Source organism: Pinus tabuliformis, chromosome 3_1, assembly GCF_031772625.1.
Source record: "Pinus tabuliformis cultivar Carrire ecotype Pingquan chromosome 3_1, CPIR1, whole genome shotgun sequence".
Lineage (NCBI taxonomy): Eukaryota > Viridiplantae > Streptophyta > Pinopsida > Pinales > Pinaceae > Pinus > Pinus tabuliformis.
The window spans coordinates 730,966,060-730,983,672 of NC_142301.1; the positions used below are offsets into that span (position 1 = coordinate 730,966,060).

Consider the following 17,613-nt stretch of genomic DNA (forward strand, 5'->3'; position numbering starts at 1 on the left):
TTCTGAGGTTTAATTTGATGAAGCCATGCGGAAAACCATTTTTGGGGGTTAAAGTGGCTACGAAATGGAATGCAAGTAGCCATAAATATCCATTGAACTTGTTTAGAGACCTTTGTTTGTATTTGGTAAAAATTGCGTAGTTGAAGGTGAAGGTAAATGAATGAATTCACGCGAACAACAACTGGGTATCCATATTGATTTGGATAGGGTTATTTAAGAAATCATTATTCAAACGGGAAATTAAATTAATATGAAGTTATATTGAGAACATGTATTATATTCATTAAAATCAATTGATTTTGTTAACAAAATATGTTGAAACCCATTGACAATGAATTGGTTATGAAGACTTAAACTATAAAAATGGTATTTGATCTTGAAACATCAAAATGGTATTTGATCTTGAAACATCCTTTTTTTAAGTTTCAAATTGAAAATTCAAATAGTGATCAAAATGGTATTTGATCTTGAAACATCATTTTTTAAGTTTCAAATTGAAAATACAAATAGTGAACTGTAACAGAAGAGGTTCGAGAAGCAATATAATAGTATAAAGAGCATTGTGCTTGTCATTCCATTTTGAAGTTGTATCAAACAGACATGAAAAAGCAGTAATAGACCTGAAAAATATATATTTTGTTAGAATTAGTAATATGTAAATCAATTGTGGAAATTTATTAGTAATACTTTGCAGGTGAGTTGTGTTAAAATGAATTTGGAATGAATGGAAATGAAGTTACCTTTGCCATGCGGATTTATATATTGTTAGTGGAAGATGCATGGTGAATAATGACATACTGAACATCATTGGAGATTTATGCATAGTTGGAGACACATATTTTTTGCTTGCCATTCTACTTGCAGTTGCTTAGGTATGGTATTTCTGAGTCCATATGTCCTGTTGCAAAAGAAAGAAAATGTTAGAGTGAGATGTATAGATAATATAAAGACATTCTAATATTTGCTTCATTATTAATATTGATTAAATTTGGTTGTTGTTGAAAGATATGAAAAGTATGTTATTAAATAGAATGAGGTAAATAAATGGTGGAAACCTTTTGGTGATGTCAAAGTATGGGTTGGAGTAGATTATCTAGAGGCGGCATTGAACAGAGAATTTCTTCTGCTTGTTTTCTACGAGCAATGTTTTTGTTGTCCTTCATTTTACCGTAACGATCGAAACTGAATGTGGGGCTAATCCGGAGATCTTGTAGAGAAGCTACTCTTGAAATTGCTGTGAATGTGAGACCTTGACGTTCTATTTTTCCAATGTCAATTGTTGCTTTTGGAAGTGTCATACCTTGAAATTTATGTATGGTTAAAGCCCAAGCCATATTCAGTGGAATTTGTGCACATCCATTTCTTTTCACTGCTGGAATAGGCAAGTGAGTGGGGTTTCTTTCATCCCAAGGAGGCCCGATGTATTTTGGAAAATTTACAACAACAAATGTTGGAATTTGTGGTGGTGCAGTTGATTCTTTGTAAAAGATGGTTATAATTTCTTTGAGGGAACCATTAACAAGTCCGGATGAAACCCAAAGGTTTGAAGTTAACATAACTTTTTCGCCATTGCATAGTAATAAAATTCAATCAAGTTGCTCATCTTCTGAGGAAATGTTGGAATAGGTGTTGTCATCTTCAACAATTGATCTTGCAGTTGGAGTGTTTAGAGATTTCATCATTTGCTTATTATGGACTACTGTTTGTGCATTTATTGGAAATAGATGCATGGAATCATGGAATGAATGTATTTCATCTTCTGATAAAAAGGAATCTGTGCGCGACATGAGTATGTTGTAGTCATCGATTGTTGGATTTGCATCTCTAATGTTCTGGAGAATGTTCCTGAAAGTAACCTGTGTGATGTTGTCGCCTTGTTGATGAAATATTGTGTCTAATGTGATGACTGTGTTGAAGGTGTTCCACAGTGCGCTTCCGTGGCTCGTCCCTGCATATAGAGGTATGTCTTTGATGAGTGGTAGATGACCAAGATCACCAACCAATATAATGGAACAACCACCGAAAGGAGTGTTTCCTTGCTGTGGAAATGCCTTTCAAAGACGTTCATCAATATGGCTGAGAAGCTTTGGCCCAATGAAGCTCATTTCATCGATTAGTATGTACCTTATATGCCTGAGTTCTTTTGGAATTTTGCAAGAGCATTACCTTCTAAGGGCATAAGATCCTTTATAGGAAGGTGCAGAGCAGAATGGATTGTTGATGCTTGTATGTTGAAGGCAACAACCCTTGTAGGGGCAAGGAGCATGATCAGTGAAGGTTCTAGGCTTGCAAGGCTTATGAGCATATCTTTGATGCAATTGATAAGGAGGGATTTTCCTGTACCAGCAGTGCCTTGTATTATCATTCTAAGAGCGGCTAAATAATCCTTCTTAGCAAAATGATTAAAAATAATATTTAGAGCTTTTCTTTGCATTGGAGATAATGTAGTAAGGGTCGCCAGGATATGTTGATGTGTTTGAAGAATTCGTTGGATGGAGCAGCTATTCTTAATGAATTGTATGACATTATTTTGTAGATCTAATGGGATAGTGGTATGATTCCAGTTATGGTTGTCATCAAAGTCATGAAGACCAAGCATGTCAAGGTCATTTATGAGAAACTCATTTGTAGGGTGTAATTGGGAAAGTAATTCCCATTCATTTATTTCCATGGTGTCTGGAGGATTGGTTTCATGAATAGTTGAGGTATCATTTGTGACAGATTCAATATCAGATAGTGTGTGGTGTTGATGCCAAGGTTTGTAGAATGGACAAAATGTTTGCTAGTTTGTGATGAATTCTGCAGCAGAATCTCCTATATCTTGTACGATATGGCGAAAAGGTTTGTATAGCATAAGTTCAACTCTGCAAAAGTCAGCATAGCAAGGTTCAGTTGTGGATGGTATGGAGGAGTAATGTGGTATGACCTGAACAATTTCTTTTGTAGGTCTTTGTTTCCATTTGTTTGTTTTGCGACGAGGATCATATGACCAGTATCTTGCTAATTCTATAAGTGATGTGGATTCTAGGGTAGAAGGGCATTGGATATATGTATCTATGATGTGTGGGGATGTAGTGGAGGTGGTGTTCGTTTGTGGAAGGCACATAAGAATTTTTTGGTTTACATTTAAAGAAATGAATGGTCGACTACATAATGTTAATGGTAATTTTTGCAACATATGGCAGGTTTCTTGTGCTCCAATGTCACGATCAACAAGGGTTTTTGCAAGAAATTTTCAAAATGCGTATGTTGCTAGGTCAACAATGGGTGAAGCCAGGACAATTCTACGTAGCATGTGGTGGAAGCTTTCAGATTTTTTTTTTCTGCTTTAGATGCATATTTGGCGATATATTTTTGTACAGCGTGTATGGAGAGTACTGGTTGGCAGTCAACATTTGCATGCCAAATAGATAAGATGGTAGGGTTATGGCTATTGAGTCGATCGTCGTTGTGAGCAGGGGGGTATGTTTTTTGGGCATTGGAATCAATGAATAAGGCCGATTTTGGATGTAATTCCCATGGTGCTTTATAATGACATTGGAATGAGGATCCATTTTTTCTTAGGCATGTGCTTTTTGAGCATTTTGTGGGACGTTCAACACAATTGATGAGTTGTTCATAGTCATTGAAAGGATTAGTTCTGAAGATTTGTGGTGTGGACAATAGACAAGGTTCTTTAGGATTTGTCCAAGTAATTGGTTGGGTTGAAGTCGAAGGAGTACGAGGGTTCCAAGCGGAAATATATTTTTCGAAGAACTGCCTTGTAATATCAACTACTTCTGTGTATTCCCAGTTGAGGTTTTCCATACTAGGTGCATTTTCTATCTTAAGGAAAACATGGATGTGTGCAGATCCCCTATGTTGCCATTCATACCTGTCAAGTATGCATTTTTGTAAGATAATTTTGTAATAGGTGAGGAATGTTGTTTCGAGTTTTTGGAAAACAAATGTGGTAGAATGCGTACCTGTACCAATAATCTTTTGTCTTCAAGTGTTTCTCTAAGATAATCTCATGAAATACTGTGAATCTATGGTGAATATATAGTGATGTTAAATGTGGGTTAGAGATAATGTTATCATTTCTCCACTTTTGTTGTTTTGCAATATCAGAAGGTTGACATCCGAGCATGATTGCATGAAGATCAGGCCATTTTGTATCAGCTGCACTTAATGTGAAGAAGAACATCAGGCAACCGAGTTGAGATATCATGTCCGATAGTTCATTTTTAGCTTTGTGGCAAAATGATCTTGTTCCACGTAAAGAGATACCGAATCGCATGACTTGCTCTGCCAATTGCTCATCTGGAAATTGTTCTAATTGGATGTTCAGATCTTGAATAGATATTGGGAAGTTATCTACGATGTTGTTTTTCACAAAAATCGATGTTGTTGCTTGAATGCGATGTTGCATCATGAGATTATATATGTAATAACGAAAGCGTGGGTGCTTTCAAAATCTGTTATCATAGTAACGTATGAGATGAAGTGCATATTCATGTAACTGCACTGCTTTCATTCTTGCCTGATTTGGCATTGCAGGTCCTGTCGGAAAAAGGGTGGGGAAAGCCATAGAGAGTAGACCTTTTGTGTTGTATTCATTGATTGGTGATAAACCAATTGTTGGCCACTCAATTGTAGTATCATATTGGTGGTTGTAAGAATGTAAATAATGGTGGATTTCTTGGATTTCTGTATTTGTATTAGGTATGATGGGTATGAATGATGATGTTTGGTTTATGGATGGGTCTGCAGAATCTTTGGTGAGCTCATGTGGTGGCTCAAGTGAAAGGTAGACAGTGGTTTCTATAGTATTGGAATGGTGAAGGGAGGAGGAGACATTGGCGAGGATTGTTGGTAAGGATGCCAATGCGTTGTTATCAATACAAACATTCTTATAGTATGGGTCATTTGCCAATTTGTATTCTAATGCAACGAGAACGCGATGTTTACTGACAATGAAATCATAAGCTTTATGGTCATTACTATGACAAGTGAGAATTAGGATGTCCAAGTTTTCAACATGTCGTGGCAACATGTTTGCGATTTTTGTAATGTGTTGAGGAAAACAAATTTTGTGGCCACTGTATTTATATTGGCCACCACGTGCATGTTACTTGTAGTATAGGGTTAACCCTAGCAATGAGCATTTCTTCTATTTTTGAAAGAGATGTAAGGATAGCTGGTTGAGGACCAGGGTCCATGTTGTTTGATAATGAGAAGCGATGACCCTTTGTTTCAGAGATGCATCTGGAGCAGCAATACATGTGATTGGAATTGCGGATATGTATTCCAACATATGATTCAAGACAAATGGAGCATGGGAATTTAGGTGGAAGTTTATGAATCTTTGCAAAGAAATCTCGATGTGATTGATTAGTATAAACATTGCTGAAAGCATGTGCGAAGGAGGGGTTTAGGGCAATGAGGTATGGATGTATTTGTTTGAGAGGTTGCTGAGAAGATAAAGAGTTTGATAATTGCAAGGGAGGATTGTTTTCGGGGTGGGTCACTTCAGACGACAAATGTTGGTTTTCCTTCTGTTTTTTGTGTTTTTGACTTTCTCTGATGTCTTTTTTTGCCTGATAAAGCTCACAGCGATGTGTATTTATTCGTTCTTTATTTGTTGCATAGTATCTTTGAGCACATTCATCATTAGAAGAAGAAGCCATTCACAAAATTTATGGTACCTATAAGCAAGAGAGGGGAAAAGAAGAATGTTATTTGGAGATAACAACCATGTTATTGTATGAAAGTGAAAGAAGGGAAAAAAAAATAAGTTTTGAATAGGTTATGTGAATTTTTTATTTGAATAATGTGTTTGAAAGAACATATTAGTATTTTTTCTTTATACATGTAGATAGTTTCATGTGTAATGCAACAAGTTACCTAATTTTTTAAAAGAAATAAGATGATAGAAGAAAAAATGAATGTGAATTTGTCTACTCACATAATGCTAGATACAATGGAGGACGAATACTTATTTCAATGGTATATAAGAAAATTTTGTAAGAAAGCATGCAACAGTATATCGTGTAAAATTGTATTTATAAAATTGGACAATAGGAATTGTCAAAAACCAAGGAATACATTTTGCGATATTTATCTACAATATCGAGATGTTTTGAATTTCTCGAAGGATGTTGTTGCATTCTGTTGTGAAATGCAACTTTTCTTCTTTTATGATAATGCATTTCAATCGTGGTACTCCTTTAAAATTTTTTGTCTTCACTGATAGTGTGAAGATATGATCTTTTCATAGAGCTTTGGAGACAATTTCCTCGATCAGTTCTAGATCTAAAGATAGTAAATATAAGTCTTTGGCACTATTTCCAAGAATTGTAGATTCCACATCTTTGAAAGCAACAGTTGAAGCTAATTCACTAGTGTGATCTTGTATGTCGATTTTCACTAAGTATCTGTAATCACAGTCACTTACTTCACCGTTGCATTTTGGGCAGAACCACATCCCTGTATTTTGTGGAATAAGTTTTTTCATGCATTTCTTCCCATCAGTTTGATGGGCAAGAAATGTAGTAAAAACTATCCATCCCATTTTTTGTTATTGTGCCCTTTAATTAGAAAAATGTTGGTTTCTCTAAGGAATCCATACTGTAAATATCAGCAGTTGTTATTTTTTTTTGTTGATGGCCAAAAGGAGATCTTGTTGTCAAAGATGTAGAAGCTGCAGTCGAACCTTCTTTTTTAAACCATGACTTTAGCGTATGGGCCTCTTCAATGTCAGGATCTACAAGAATAATGGATCTCGTTGTAGTGCTAACATTTTTTCCATTAAATTCTCCAACACGCGCAGATTTGATTGCAATGATGGGGTTATTTCCTGTAGCACATAGGGAGGAGATTTCCTGTGACATGGCATTAAAATTATCTCCCCAAAAGATTGCATCTATGTTATACCTTGACATATCTTGAAGTTGTAATGTTTGTTTATTAACTTAAGAGCCGTCTTTTCTACGTATAGTGCATACACTGGAAATGTCTGTGATAATACCAAGAATATCAACAATGGAGTTGACGTTTGTTATTCTGATATCATTAATTGATTTTATATTGAATTGCACTATTGGATTATGTTTTTTTCGTTGGCAACATGTTCTATGGTAAATGTTGCATTCAACAAAATTTCCCAGTCATTGTTCAAGTGGTTGTATTACTTATTAGCCATTTTTACATTCCCTTTAGAGACAATGTAGACATTTCCATCTTGGATTTTTTCGAAAAAATAATCTGCGACATTGTTGAAACATGTAATATGTATTTCTCCACCCTCTTATCAAACAGGTCAAAACCAAACACTTTACTGCATCCGTATTGATTCTGAAATTGGCGAAGAGTTGTTTTCCTTTCGACGTATCCTTTTATGCACCAATTTAAGTGGTAAGGGTTTAACAATTTGATGGGAATTTGAACTGGTAGAACAGATGGAGTTGGAGTAGTTGGAAGAGGGTAGTTTCTTTTTGATAAAGGATCTGGGTTCGATGAGGATGGATTGTTTTCATCAGATGTGATCGGGATACTCATAGTTTTTGGATTTCCAATTAAGGGTGCAAATGAAGTAGAAATTTCGAAGTCTATTAGCTTTATAGACCTACACGACAAATGAGAGTCATAGGAATAATTGTTAGAAGCGAATGTGTTATAAATAAAAATGTTAAATTTGAAATAATAAATTTATAACAAACTCACGTTGATGGACCAATAGTTGAGGTAGTCCAGCTTTTAACATTTATAACAGAACCCTTTTGTAGCAAGCCTGTTGCTATGAGATCATTGAAATCTTTTGGAAGCATGATGCGTTTCTTATGTGTCCCATCTGAATTTGCAGTACGATATCATGGAGTTGAATTTTGCATTGATTGTATTGGTTCAAGTTCAACAATTTGTAGGTATGGTTGAATATGAGTTGATCCAGATAACATTGAGAAAATTGCATTCTAAGTAAGGTTTGTTGTCATTTTCTGGTACAAAACAAAACACAAAAATGTTGTTTTCTTTGCGTAAGATGTTTAATATTCATTACATTCCTATAACATTACTTGAAAATATATGAATTAAAGGGCAAAGGGCAAGAAGCATGTTCAATTTGTTTCTAAATAAGTGGTTATCTAAGCTTGTAAACATAACGAAGAAAGATATTTATTACAACAACTTTTATATGATCATTTTTTGAAACATAGTTAAAGCTATAAATTAACAATTTCAGAAACCTACACATGTTAGAAACAATCAGATAGGGCATGATGATTGAGTTTCCCGTGCCAAATGATGTATACATTTTTTAGGGATTTTGGCAGTAGCAACACCAGAGCTACGTTCGAGCTACATTGTGGGTTTTGAATTAGGCAAATTTGTATTGTGGAATTTGGTTTTTGCATGAGTATTTTTGTTTCCAGAGAAAACGAATGTTGTACATAATGGTGGAGAGAAGTTGTGCAATTGCATAGAATGCAATGATAGGTGGCTAAGCTCAACATAGGTCTAATGACCAAGCACTGAAACTATTTAATACAATGCCTATGCTAGATGAGGTTACATAAAATTATGTAATTTCAGGATTTGTAATTTGATGATATGCACAGATGGGTAATGCCATGAGGCCCTAAATGTTTTTGGTCAAATAAGCAGATTGTTTCTAAGCCAAACAACTTTAGCTTTGGCATCATTGTCAAGGCCTACGTTGGGTAATGCCATGAGGCCCGAAATGTTTTAGGTCAAATGAGGAGAGTGTTTTTAAGCCAAACAACTTCACTTTTGGCACCATTCTAGAACATCTAAAAGCTTTGAACAACTTACCTGCCTCGTACTTAGTATGTTGTACGGGCCTAGAATTAGATGTTTTTAATCCTCAGGATCAGTTGGAATTTGTTTAGTTGACATATTCACAAACAAAGAAAGGACAGCTCTTGTGAAAGCTAGATGAGAGGATAAAATAAAGTACGTCACTCAAAAGAGTAAAGGAATATGCAATAGCCAAAAATAGTGCTAGAAAGGAACGTCAAGCGGGGAGACCAGTCCCTTAAGATCCGCGGGATGCAAGGAAGATCTCGATGATAGTGACTTCCTTTGCAAATGACACATGGAGATTTAGGTTTGGATGGTGCAGCGTGTGGATTTTCGTCAAATTATGCATGGTTGCCCCCTTTCATCGTTGGCTTCCTCTTCTTCTTCTCCTTCCTTTTCTTCTTCTTCTCAGTTACTTGGTTTTTAATTTGACTAGTTTCACCAAGCGAAGAGGAAGAAGGAGAGGGAGAAACAAACAAAGTAGAAGGTTGGGGGGTAACTCTAGTATCATCTGGTTGGTGATTTGATTGCTCAAGAATCACAGTGTTTTGAATGACAGAGTTAGAGAAAATCCATACTAGCTGGCCAATTGTAAGCCTTGGAAGGGATAATGTAGCCATATGAGGTGCACCAACATCTCCCCTAGAGAAAAAGGGAGTAGGATTCCCCCAAGGGGAAATCCTTGATTGGTGGACTCCATTTTCTCAGCCTAAGAGCAATGAGGGAACAGTGATGTTATTCCGATTTGAATCAATTTTATGATGCTTTGAAACAACTTGCTTTCTGAACTTTTAAGAGTCGAGAAAACGCTAAAGATGACTCTAGTCGCCTTCGATTTTTAATGAGCCTGAAGTGACAAGTGCTTAGATGGACCTTTTATTTTAAGGAGTTTGAAAAGGAATGAAAGTGATTACTCTAGAAATCTAGACAGGGGGATTACCAAACCAATCGCAAACTACTAAATACTTTTATGCTACGATAGTCAATCTTCCCGAATGTTGTGTTCAGTGCATTGCGATCAATAGGGTGGCAAACACAACTTCCTAAGGATAAAGGATATAGCCTACTGTGGTCTCCCAATATATACTCGATGGTACGTGGGAGCACAAGTCCGTACTGGCACTTGTCGTCTCAAAGAGGAGGAATCACCAAACCTACGATGAAAGTGATAGTTACCAGGCTTTACGACACCGGAATACATCTCTAGCCTAGACTTCTAAATGTTGTGCATTGGGTTCCAAAGCATTTTTATGTTTATTGAAATTTATTTTATAGTTGATCTTTCTTAAGAAGTTTGCCTTTAAGGTTGATCGCGTGATGTAGATATACAATTCCTAAATATGCAATCTAAGATGATAAACAGTTGTTTACTTTCTTTTTGCAATGAAAATCTTAGCTACTAAGGAAAGAGAAGTGAAATTGTTTTAACATAGAGCAGAGAGCACACACTAAGATGCATTGTCCTAAATCAATTTTCGCATGCATTCTAAATGCAAATGCACATGCATGTATTTGTTTTCCGCTTTCTTAATGTGTGAATGACAAAAAAAATGCTAAGTACAGATCTGAACCATTTTTCTTTCAAAGCGACAGTAGTGATCACATTTGTTATGTATGTGTGAATATTCACAACACAAACCCAACAACAATGTTAAGATACACATAATAATTCTGGGTCTTAGCAGGTCAATACGTGTGCATTTTGGAGGCAGATAAATTTTTCAAGATGGTATTCTAATCACCCATGCATGAGAATATAAGTTCATGGATCTCCCACTGCTTGAGTTGGTATCTACAGTATCTGTCGTATTTGTCAGGCTTTAAAGTTCCCAATGGTTGGAATAAAGTAAGCTAATGTGGGTGTCCTAGCAAATAAAAATGTATAACTTGTTATAGTTAAGTGTTTCTTGTAATGGATTTTGTTAATCTCAAGGTAATGGAGTGAATGTTTATATGATGTGCGTAGTTGACTATTTCCAAATAAATGTATGCAAAGAGTGAACAATGCAAAAATATTTTTAAATGAAAACTATCAACTGATTTTAGATTAGAAGACAACCAAAAGGAAGGCAACCAAAATTATAGAAACAACAGATATAGAGAAGGCCCATGAAGATGGAAGAAAACTCCTACAAACTCTCGAGTCTCAGCACAGGAGAAGACCACATTTGAGAACAGGAACCAGGACAAGAAAACAAACCACAACCGAATTTGTGAAAAGATGAAATGAAGAAGACCATAGAACGTCAAGATCCCTTTGCCAAATCCTTGAAACAACCAAAATTATAGAAACAACAGCTACAGAGAAGGCCCATGAAGAACGAAGAAAACTCCTATAGACTCTCGAGTCTCAGCACAGGAGAAGACCACATTTGAGAACAGGGACCAGGAGAAGAAAACCAACCACAACTGAATTTGTGAAAAAAAGAAATGAAGAAGACCACAGAATGTCAAGATCCCTTTGCCAAATCTTTGACAGTGGAAAGTGGATACAGAAATCAATTCAAACAAGGAGCAAAAAGCAATGTCTGGTTGGTGGTTTTGTTTTAGTAGAATAGATAGTTCTTATGGAAGAGTTTAGATATCAATATCTGTCAAGCTTTAAATCTCCCAATGGTTGGAATAAAGTAAGCTAATGTGGGTGTCCTAGAAAATAAAAATGTATAGCTTGTTATAGTTAAGTGTTTCTTGTAATGGATTTTTTTAATCTCAAGGTAATGGAGTGAATGTTTATATGATGTGCATAGTTGACTATTTCCAAATAAAGGTATGCAAAGAGTGAACAATGCAAAAATATTTTTAAATGAAAACTATCAACTGATTTTTGATGGACATGAGCAAAGTCAACTGTTTGACTTTGATCATATCAATCATATCAGGTATTCCACTATAATAAGATAGCTTGCCATCACATATATAAAAACTACAAGTTAGATTCTAGAGTCTGTTCACCAGAAACAAGACAGTCACGATGGCACCACTCTGCCACTGTGGATGAAACACTAGTTTATGTAAAAGTTTGAATAGATATATGAATCTGAAAAGGGCAAGTTCAGTGCCTTTAGTCTGCTACTTCGATATATATTCTTAGCCTATGTGGATGAAACATTGGTTTGTGTAAATATATCATATATGAGTCTGAAATGGGCAAATTCAGTGCCTTCAGTCTACTGCTTTGATATATATAGAGTATATATATTTGTTTACAGGATGATCACTGCATTTTTAACTTATGTCCTTCATTAATCAAATCAATCTTTCAAAGACATAGTAGGCTTTCCTAATCTTGTAGAAAATGGTCCGCCCATATTAAGCCATAAGGATGAAAACCAAGAAAGATAATAATCAGCTGATGCAAGTGACTATTATTGAAAAATGTTTCTAACTCTCATTTTACTTTGACATTATTTTATAGTCAAGAAAATGTGGGAAAGAATGCTATATTACAAGCCCATTGGATGAAGTTGTGGTATATTTTCTAGTTTGAAACTAACTCAACCGAAATTTTCTACATTGTTTTTGTCAATATGAAAGCCTGAGAAGATAGTTGCAGGTGAAGCAATGGAGTTTTGAAATGGGTAGATTTTATAGTCTAACACTAACAACCAAAATTTTCTTCATTGCTTTTATCAATATGAGAGCCTGAGAAGATAGGTGCAGGTGAAGCAATGGAGTTTTGAAATGGGTAGATTTTATAATCTAAAACTAACTGAAGCAAAATTTTGTACATTGTTTTTATGAATATGAGAGCCTGAGACTATAGGTGCAGGTGAATTAATGGAGTTTTGAAATGGAAATTACAACAATAAAATTCTAAAATGAAACAACAAATGGATTTGGTACAAATTTGTTTTTGTTTGATCCATTATTGTTGTATCTATGAATGGGTTTTTCTGCTTCTTGGCTTCGATCATGACCATTTGGGGTGGCCTTCTCCACTAATTTCCATCTACTTTCATCATCATGAGCTAGAGAGTCTATGATGTGTTTTTTCTTATAAGTCAGTTATATACAATGTTCAGATTTCAAAAGATTTCATTCATGGCATTTCTTCTCCTGTAATTTCAATCAGGGTGGTCTCTGAATATTGCATTTCCTTGTGCAGTAAATTCACTCTACATCATGGGGGAAGCTTACACACAGCTGGAGCTTAACATCATCTCAACTCAAGATCTGAAGGAGATGCATCTTTTTGGCATGATGCAAACCTACTGTGTTGTATGGATCAATTTCGAGAAAAAACTGACGACGCAAATTGATAGAACAAGGGGCGCAAACCCTACTTGGAACGACAAGGCCATATTCAGAGTGGAAGAGAGTTTTCTCCACTGTGAAACCTCTGCTGTGATGATGGTGATATACTGCATGGGTTACCTCAGGGATACCCTACTAGGCACTATGAGGGTCTTGCTTTCCACTTTTGTCAAGGGCTACGGGAGCACAGATTTCAGTGGGATGAGTTTCTTGGCACTGCAGGTCCATCATCCATCTGGTCACCCACAGGGCATTCTCAACCTTGGGACCATACTTCTTGATGGAGTAGATCTTCACATAATGAACAGATTCATCCCTGCAACTGGGGGGCTATGGGTTTCAGAGATTTGATGGGGAATCCTGTCGAACCCAGGCCTTCATTTGTGGGAAAATTACTGTCCATTAAACCTAATAATGTTGTTGATGCCCAAGAACATCAATCCCGCTGTCAGGACTTCAACAGTAGTGCATGCAAGGAACAGGGCAAAGATCAAGAAAAGCAGAAAGATGGTGTTGAGATGGCTGAGAAGGAGAATAAGAAATCTGTTGGCTACTATCAGATTCTCATGGCCCAAAAATTGAAAAGGAATAAAGTTGGGCTGAGGAATGGGGCTGCAAAAATTCATCTCAGTCCATCTGACAGTAACATCTGTGCCAAGGAAGATCAAGATCCTGCTCTGGCTTACAACAAAGCAATAGCAATTTATGCATAGTGTTATCATCAATAATAATATTGTGCAAGAATACGTTGGTTTTCTGTTATTATATTCTTTGTGCAAGTGCCTTCAATTCCTAGTTGATTCATGAAGTGCTTATTATTGCATACATACATATTTTGAAAATCACGAGCCAATATGGATGAAACACTGGTTTATGTAGAAGTTTGAATAGATATATGAATCTGTGTGGATGAAACATTTGTATGTGTAAAAGTTTGAATATATATGAGTCTGAATTTTGCAATGAGCATGTTCAGTGCCTTCTGTCTGCTACTTTGATAGATACTCTTAGCCACTATGGATCACACATTGGTTTGTTAAAAATTTGAATAAATATATAAGTCTCAAATGGGCAAGTTCGGTGCCTTCAGTCTGCTACTTTGATATATACTCTTAGCCACTGTGGATGAAATATTGGTTTGTGTAGATATTTGAGTAGATATATGGGTGAATTGGGCAAGTTCGGTGCCTTCAATCTTTGATATATAATACTCTTAGCCACTGTGGATGAAATATTGGTTTATGTAAACATTTGAATGGATATCTCACATATGAGTCTGAAATGGGCAAATTCAGTGGCTTCAATCTGCTGCTTTGATATATATAGAGTATATAAATTTGTTTACAAGATGATCACTACATTTTTAACTTATGTCCTTCATTAATCAAATCGATCTTTCAAAGACACAATAGGCTTTCCTAATCTTGCAGAAAATGGTCCGTCCATATTAAGCCATAAGGATGAAAACCGAGCGACGTAATAATCATATGATGCAAGTGACTATTGTTGAAAAATATTTCTAACTCTCAACTATGAACGTATGAGAGATATGTACAATGAAATTATGCTTAATGGTCCAATGCCTAACACATGTATCCTTTACTATTGGTTGGTACCCCTTGCAAGATTCAAGTAATTTTTTACCAATGTTTATCTCAGGAATTATAGGCACAACCCACCCACATTATGTGTGAATATTCACAACACAAACCCAACAAAAATGTTAAGATACACACAATAATTCTAGGTCTTAGTAGGTCAAAAAGTGTTTGCTTGTGACATCTACATACCCAGGTCATCAAGATGTGTAATATTAAAGTGCTGATGAGTTCCAATAGAAATCTCAGCAACATGAAAAGGGAAATCTTAGGTCTAGTATTTAAACCAATGGTGCACCTTTTTTTGAGAATGAAACTCTTTAGCTTCATACTACATGGGTTAAGTTAGAATGATTCCCCTTCAGTACAGAGTGTAGAACAAAGATTTAAAATACAAGTTAAAAATCTACAGATTAGAGTGCTAAGGCAGGGGATCTAATATCCATAACACATATAAATGAAGGAACTGTTTGGTTTGGCTCAGATTATTACTCAAACCGATTTCATGACCCAAAAAGTATCTAAACAATTCTGAGTTTTAAAACAATTCACACTCAGTGGAAATGACAAAAAGGGTTTCTGTAAGTAATTTTTTACCAATTTCTATCTCAGGTATTATAGGCACAACCCACCCACATTATGTGTGAATATTCACAACACAAACCCAACAGCAATGTTAAGATACACACAATAATTCTAGGTCTTAGCAAGTCAAAAATTGTTTGCTTGAGACATCTACATACCGAGGTCATCAAGATATGTAATATTAAAGTGTTGATGAGTGCCGATAGAAAGCTCAGCAACATGAAAAGGGAAATCTTAGGTCTAGTATTTAAACCAATGGCACTCCTTTTTTTGAGAATGAAACTCTTTAGCTTCATACTACATGGGTTAAGTTAGAATGATTCCCCTTCAGTACAGAGTATAGACCAGAGATTTAAAATACAAGTTAAAAACCTACAGATTAGAGTGTTAAGGCAGGGGATCTAATATCCATAATGCATATAAAAGAAGGAACTATTTGGTTTGGCTCAGATTATTGCTGAAACCGATTTCATGACCCAAAAAGTATCTAAAAAATTCTGAGTTTTTAAACAATTCACACTCAGTGGAAATGACAAAAAGGGTTTCTGTAACGAAAGTACACTCAGTGGAAGTATAAAACGGATAAAACTTCCAGGAAATAGATGTTACAAGTGGCTCAAGAGGATTAATTTTTTTTGGATTCAGTTGGTTAGCATGTAATTCAACTATGAACGTATGAGAGATATGTACAATGAAATTATGCTTAATGGTTCAATGCCTCACGCATGTACCCTTTACTATTGGTTGGTACCGCTTGCAAGATTCAAGTAATTTTTTACCACTGCTTATCTCAGGTATTATAGGCACAATCTACCCACATTATGTGTGAATATTCACAACACAAACCCAGCAACAATGTTAATATACACACAATAATTCTAGGTCTTAGCAGGACAAGACGTGTGTGCATTTTGGAGGCAGATAAATTTTGCAAGATGGTCTTCTCATCACCCATGCATGAGAATATAACTTCATGGATCTCCCACTGCTTGAGTTGGTATCTACAGTATCTGTCAAGCTTTAAAGCTCCGAATGGTTGGTATAGGTTGGAAACATTTGTCACATAGATTGTAAACCTGGAGGTTGGTTAGAAGGTATTCCCTCTAAAAGTAATAGACGTAGAAATATATAAGGCACAACAATTTTCATTTTCCTACTCCTATTTGGATTCAAATCCTTGAATACATTCTTGGGTATGTGGGCACATAGGTATAGTATTTAAACCAATGGCTCTCCTTTCTTTGAGAATGCAAATATTTGGCTCCAGTCTACATGGGTTATGTTAGAATGACTATTCTATCCTAAATGGATTTTGGGAGCTAGTTATCGCAACTCTCCTACCATCGAAGGTACAAAGATAAACCTCTCTTCAAAAAGAAAATAGATGAGGTGCAATTACACATGAGGTTTGAGCTAGGAGTAAGACATATTTTGTAAACCTGGAGGTTGGTAATGTTAAGATACAATAGGAAAAACTAACAGCCATGATATTAAGGACACAGCCCGTGAAACAAAAAAAGGAAACAAAACCAATTTCAATACCGAATATGTGGTTACCATATGGTATAGAACTCCATAATTGCTGCTCAATTTATCAGATAATATTGTAGCCAATCATGTACCCTTTACTATTGGTTGGTACCCGTTGCAAGATTCAAGTAATTTTTTAACAATGTTTATCTCAAGAATTATAGGAACAACCCACCCACATTATGTGTGAATATTCACAACACAAACCACAACAATGTTAAGATACACACAATAATTCTAGGTCTTAGCAGGTCAAAAATTGTTTGCTTGAGACATCTACACACCCAGGTGATCAAGATATGTAATATTAAAGTGATGATGAGTGCCGATAGAAAGCTCAGCAACATGAAAAGGGAAATCCTAGGTCTAGTATTTGAACCAATGGTGCTCATTCTTTTGAGAATGAAACTCTTTAGCTTCATACTACATGGGTTAAGTTAGAATGATTCCGCTTCAATACAGAGTATAGACCAGAGATTTAAAATACAAGTTAAAAAACTACAGATTACAGTGTTAAGGCAGGGGATATAATATCCATAATGCATATAAATGAAGGAACTATTTGTTCTGGCTCAGATTATTGCTGAAACCGATTTCATGACCCAAAAAGTATCTAAACAATTCTGAGTTTTTAAACAATTCACACTGAGTGGAAACGACAAAAAGGGTTTCTATAAGTAATTTTTTACCAATGTTTATCTCAGGTATTATAGGCACAACCCACCCACATTATGTGTGAATATTCACAACACAAACCCAGCAACAATGTTAAGGTACACACAATAATTCTAGGTCTTAGCAGGTAAAAAATTGTTTGCTTGAGACGTCTACATACCCAGGTCATCAA

At 35.7% G+C, this 17,613-nt stretch overlaps 1 protein-coding gene across 1 annotated transcript; it reads left to right on the forward strand.

Annotated features, from left to right (window-relative positions):
• The first annotated feature begins 12,921 nt into the window (after positions 1 to 12,921).
• On the forward strand, positions 12,922 to 13,404 carry LOC149189394 (protein SRC2-like). The gene has a single exon (XM_089410215.1). The coding sequence runs from the start codon at positions 12,922 to 12,924 to the stop codon at positions 13,402 to 13,404; it is 483 nt and encodes a 160-aa protein (XP_089266341.1).
• Positions 13,405 to 17,613: the final 4,209 nt, after the last annotated feature.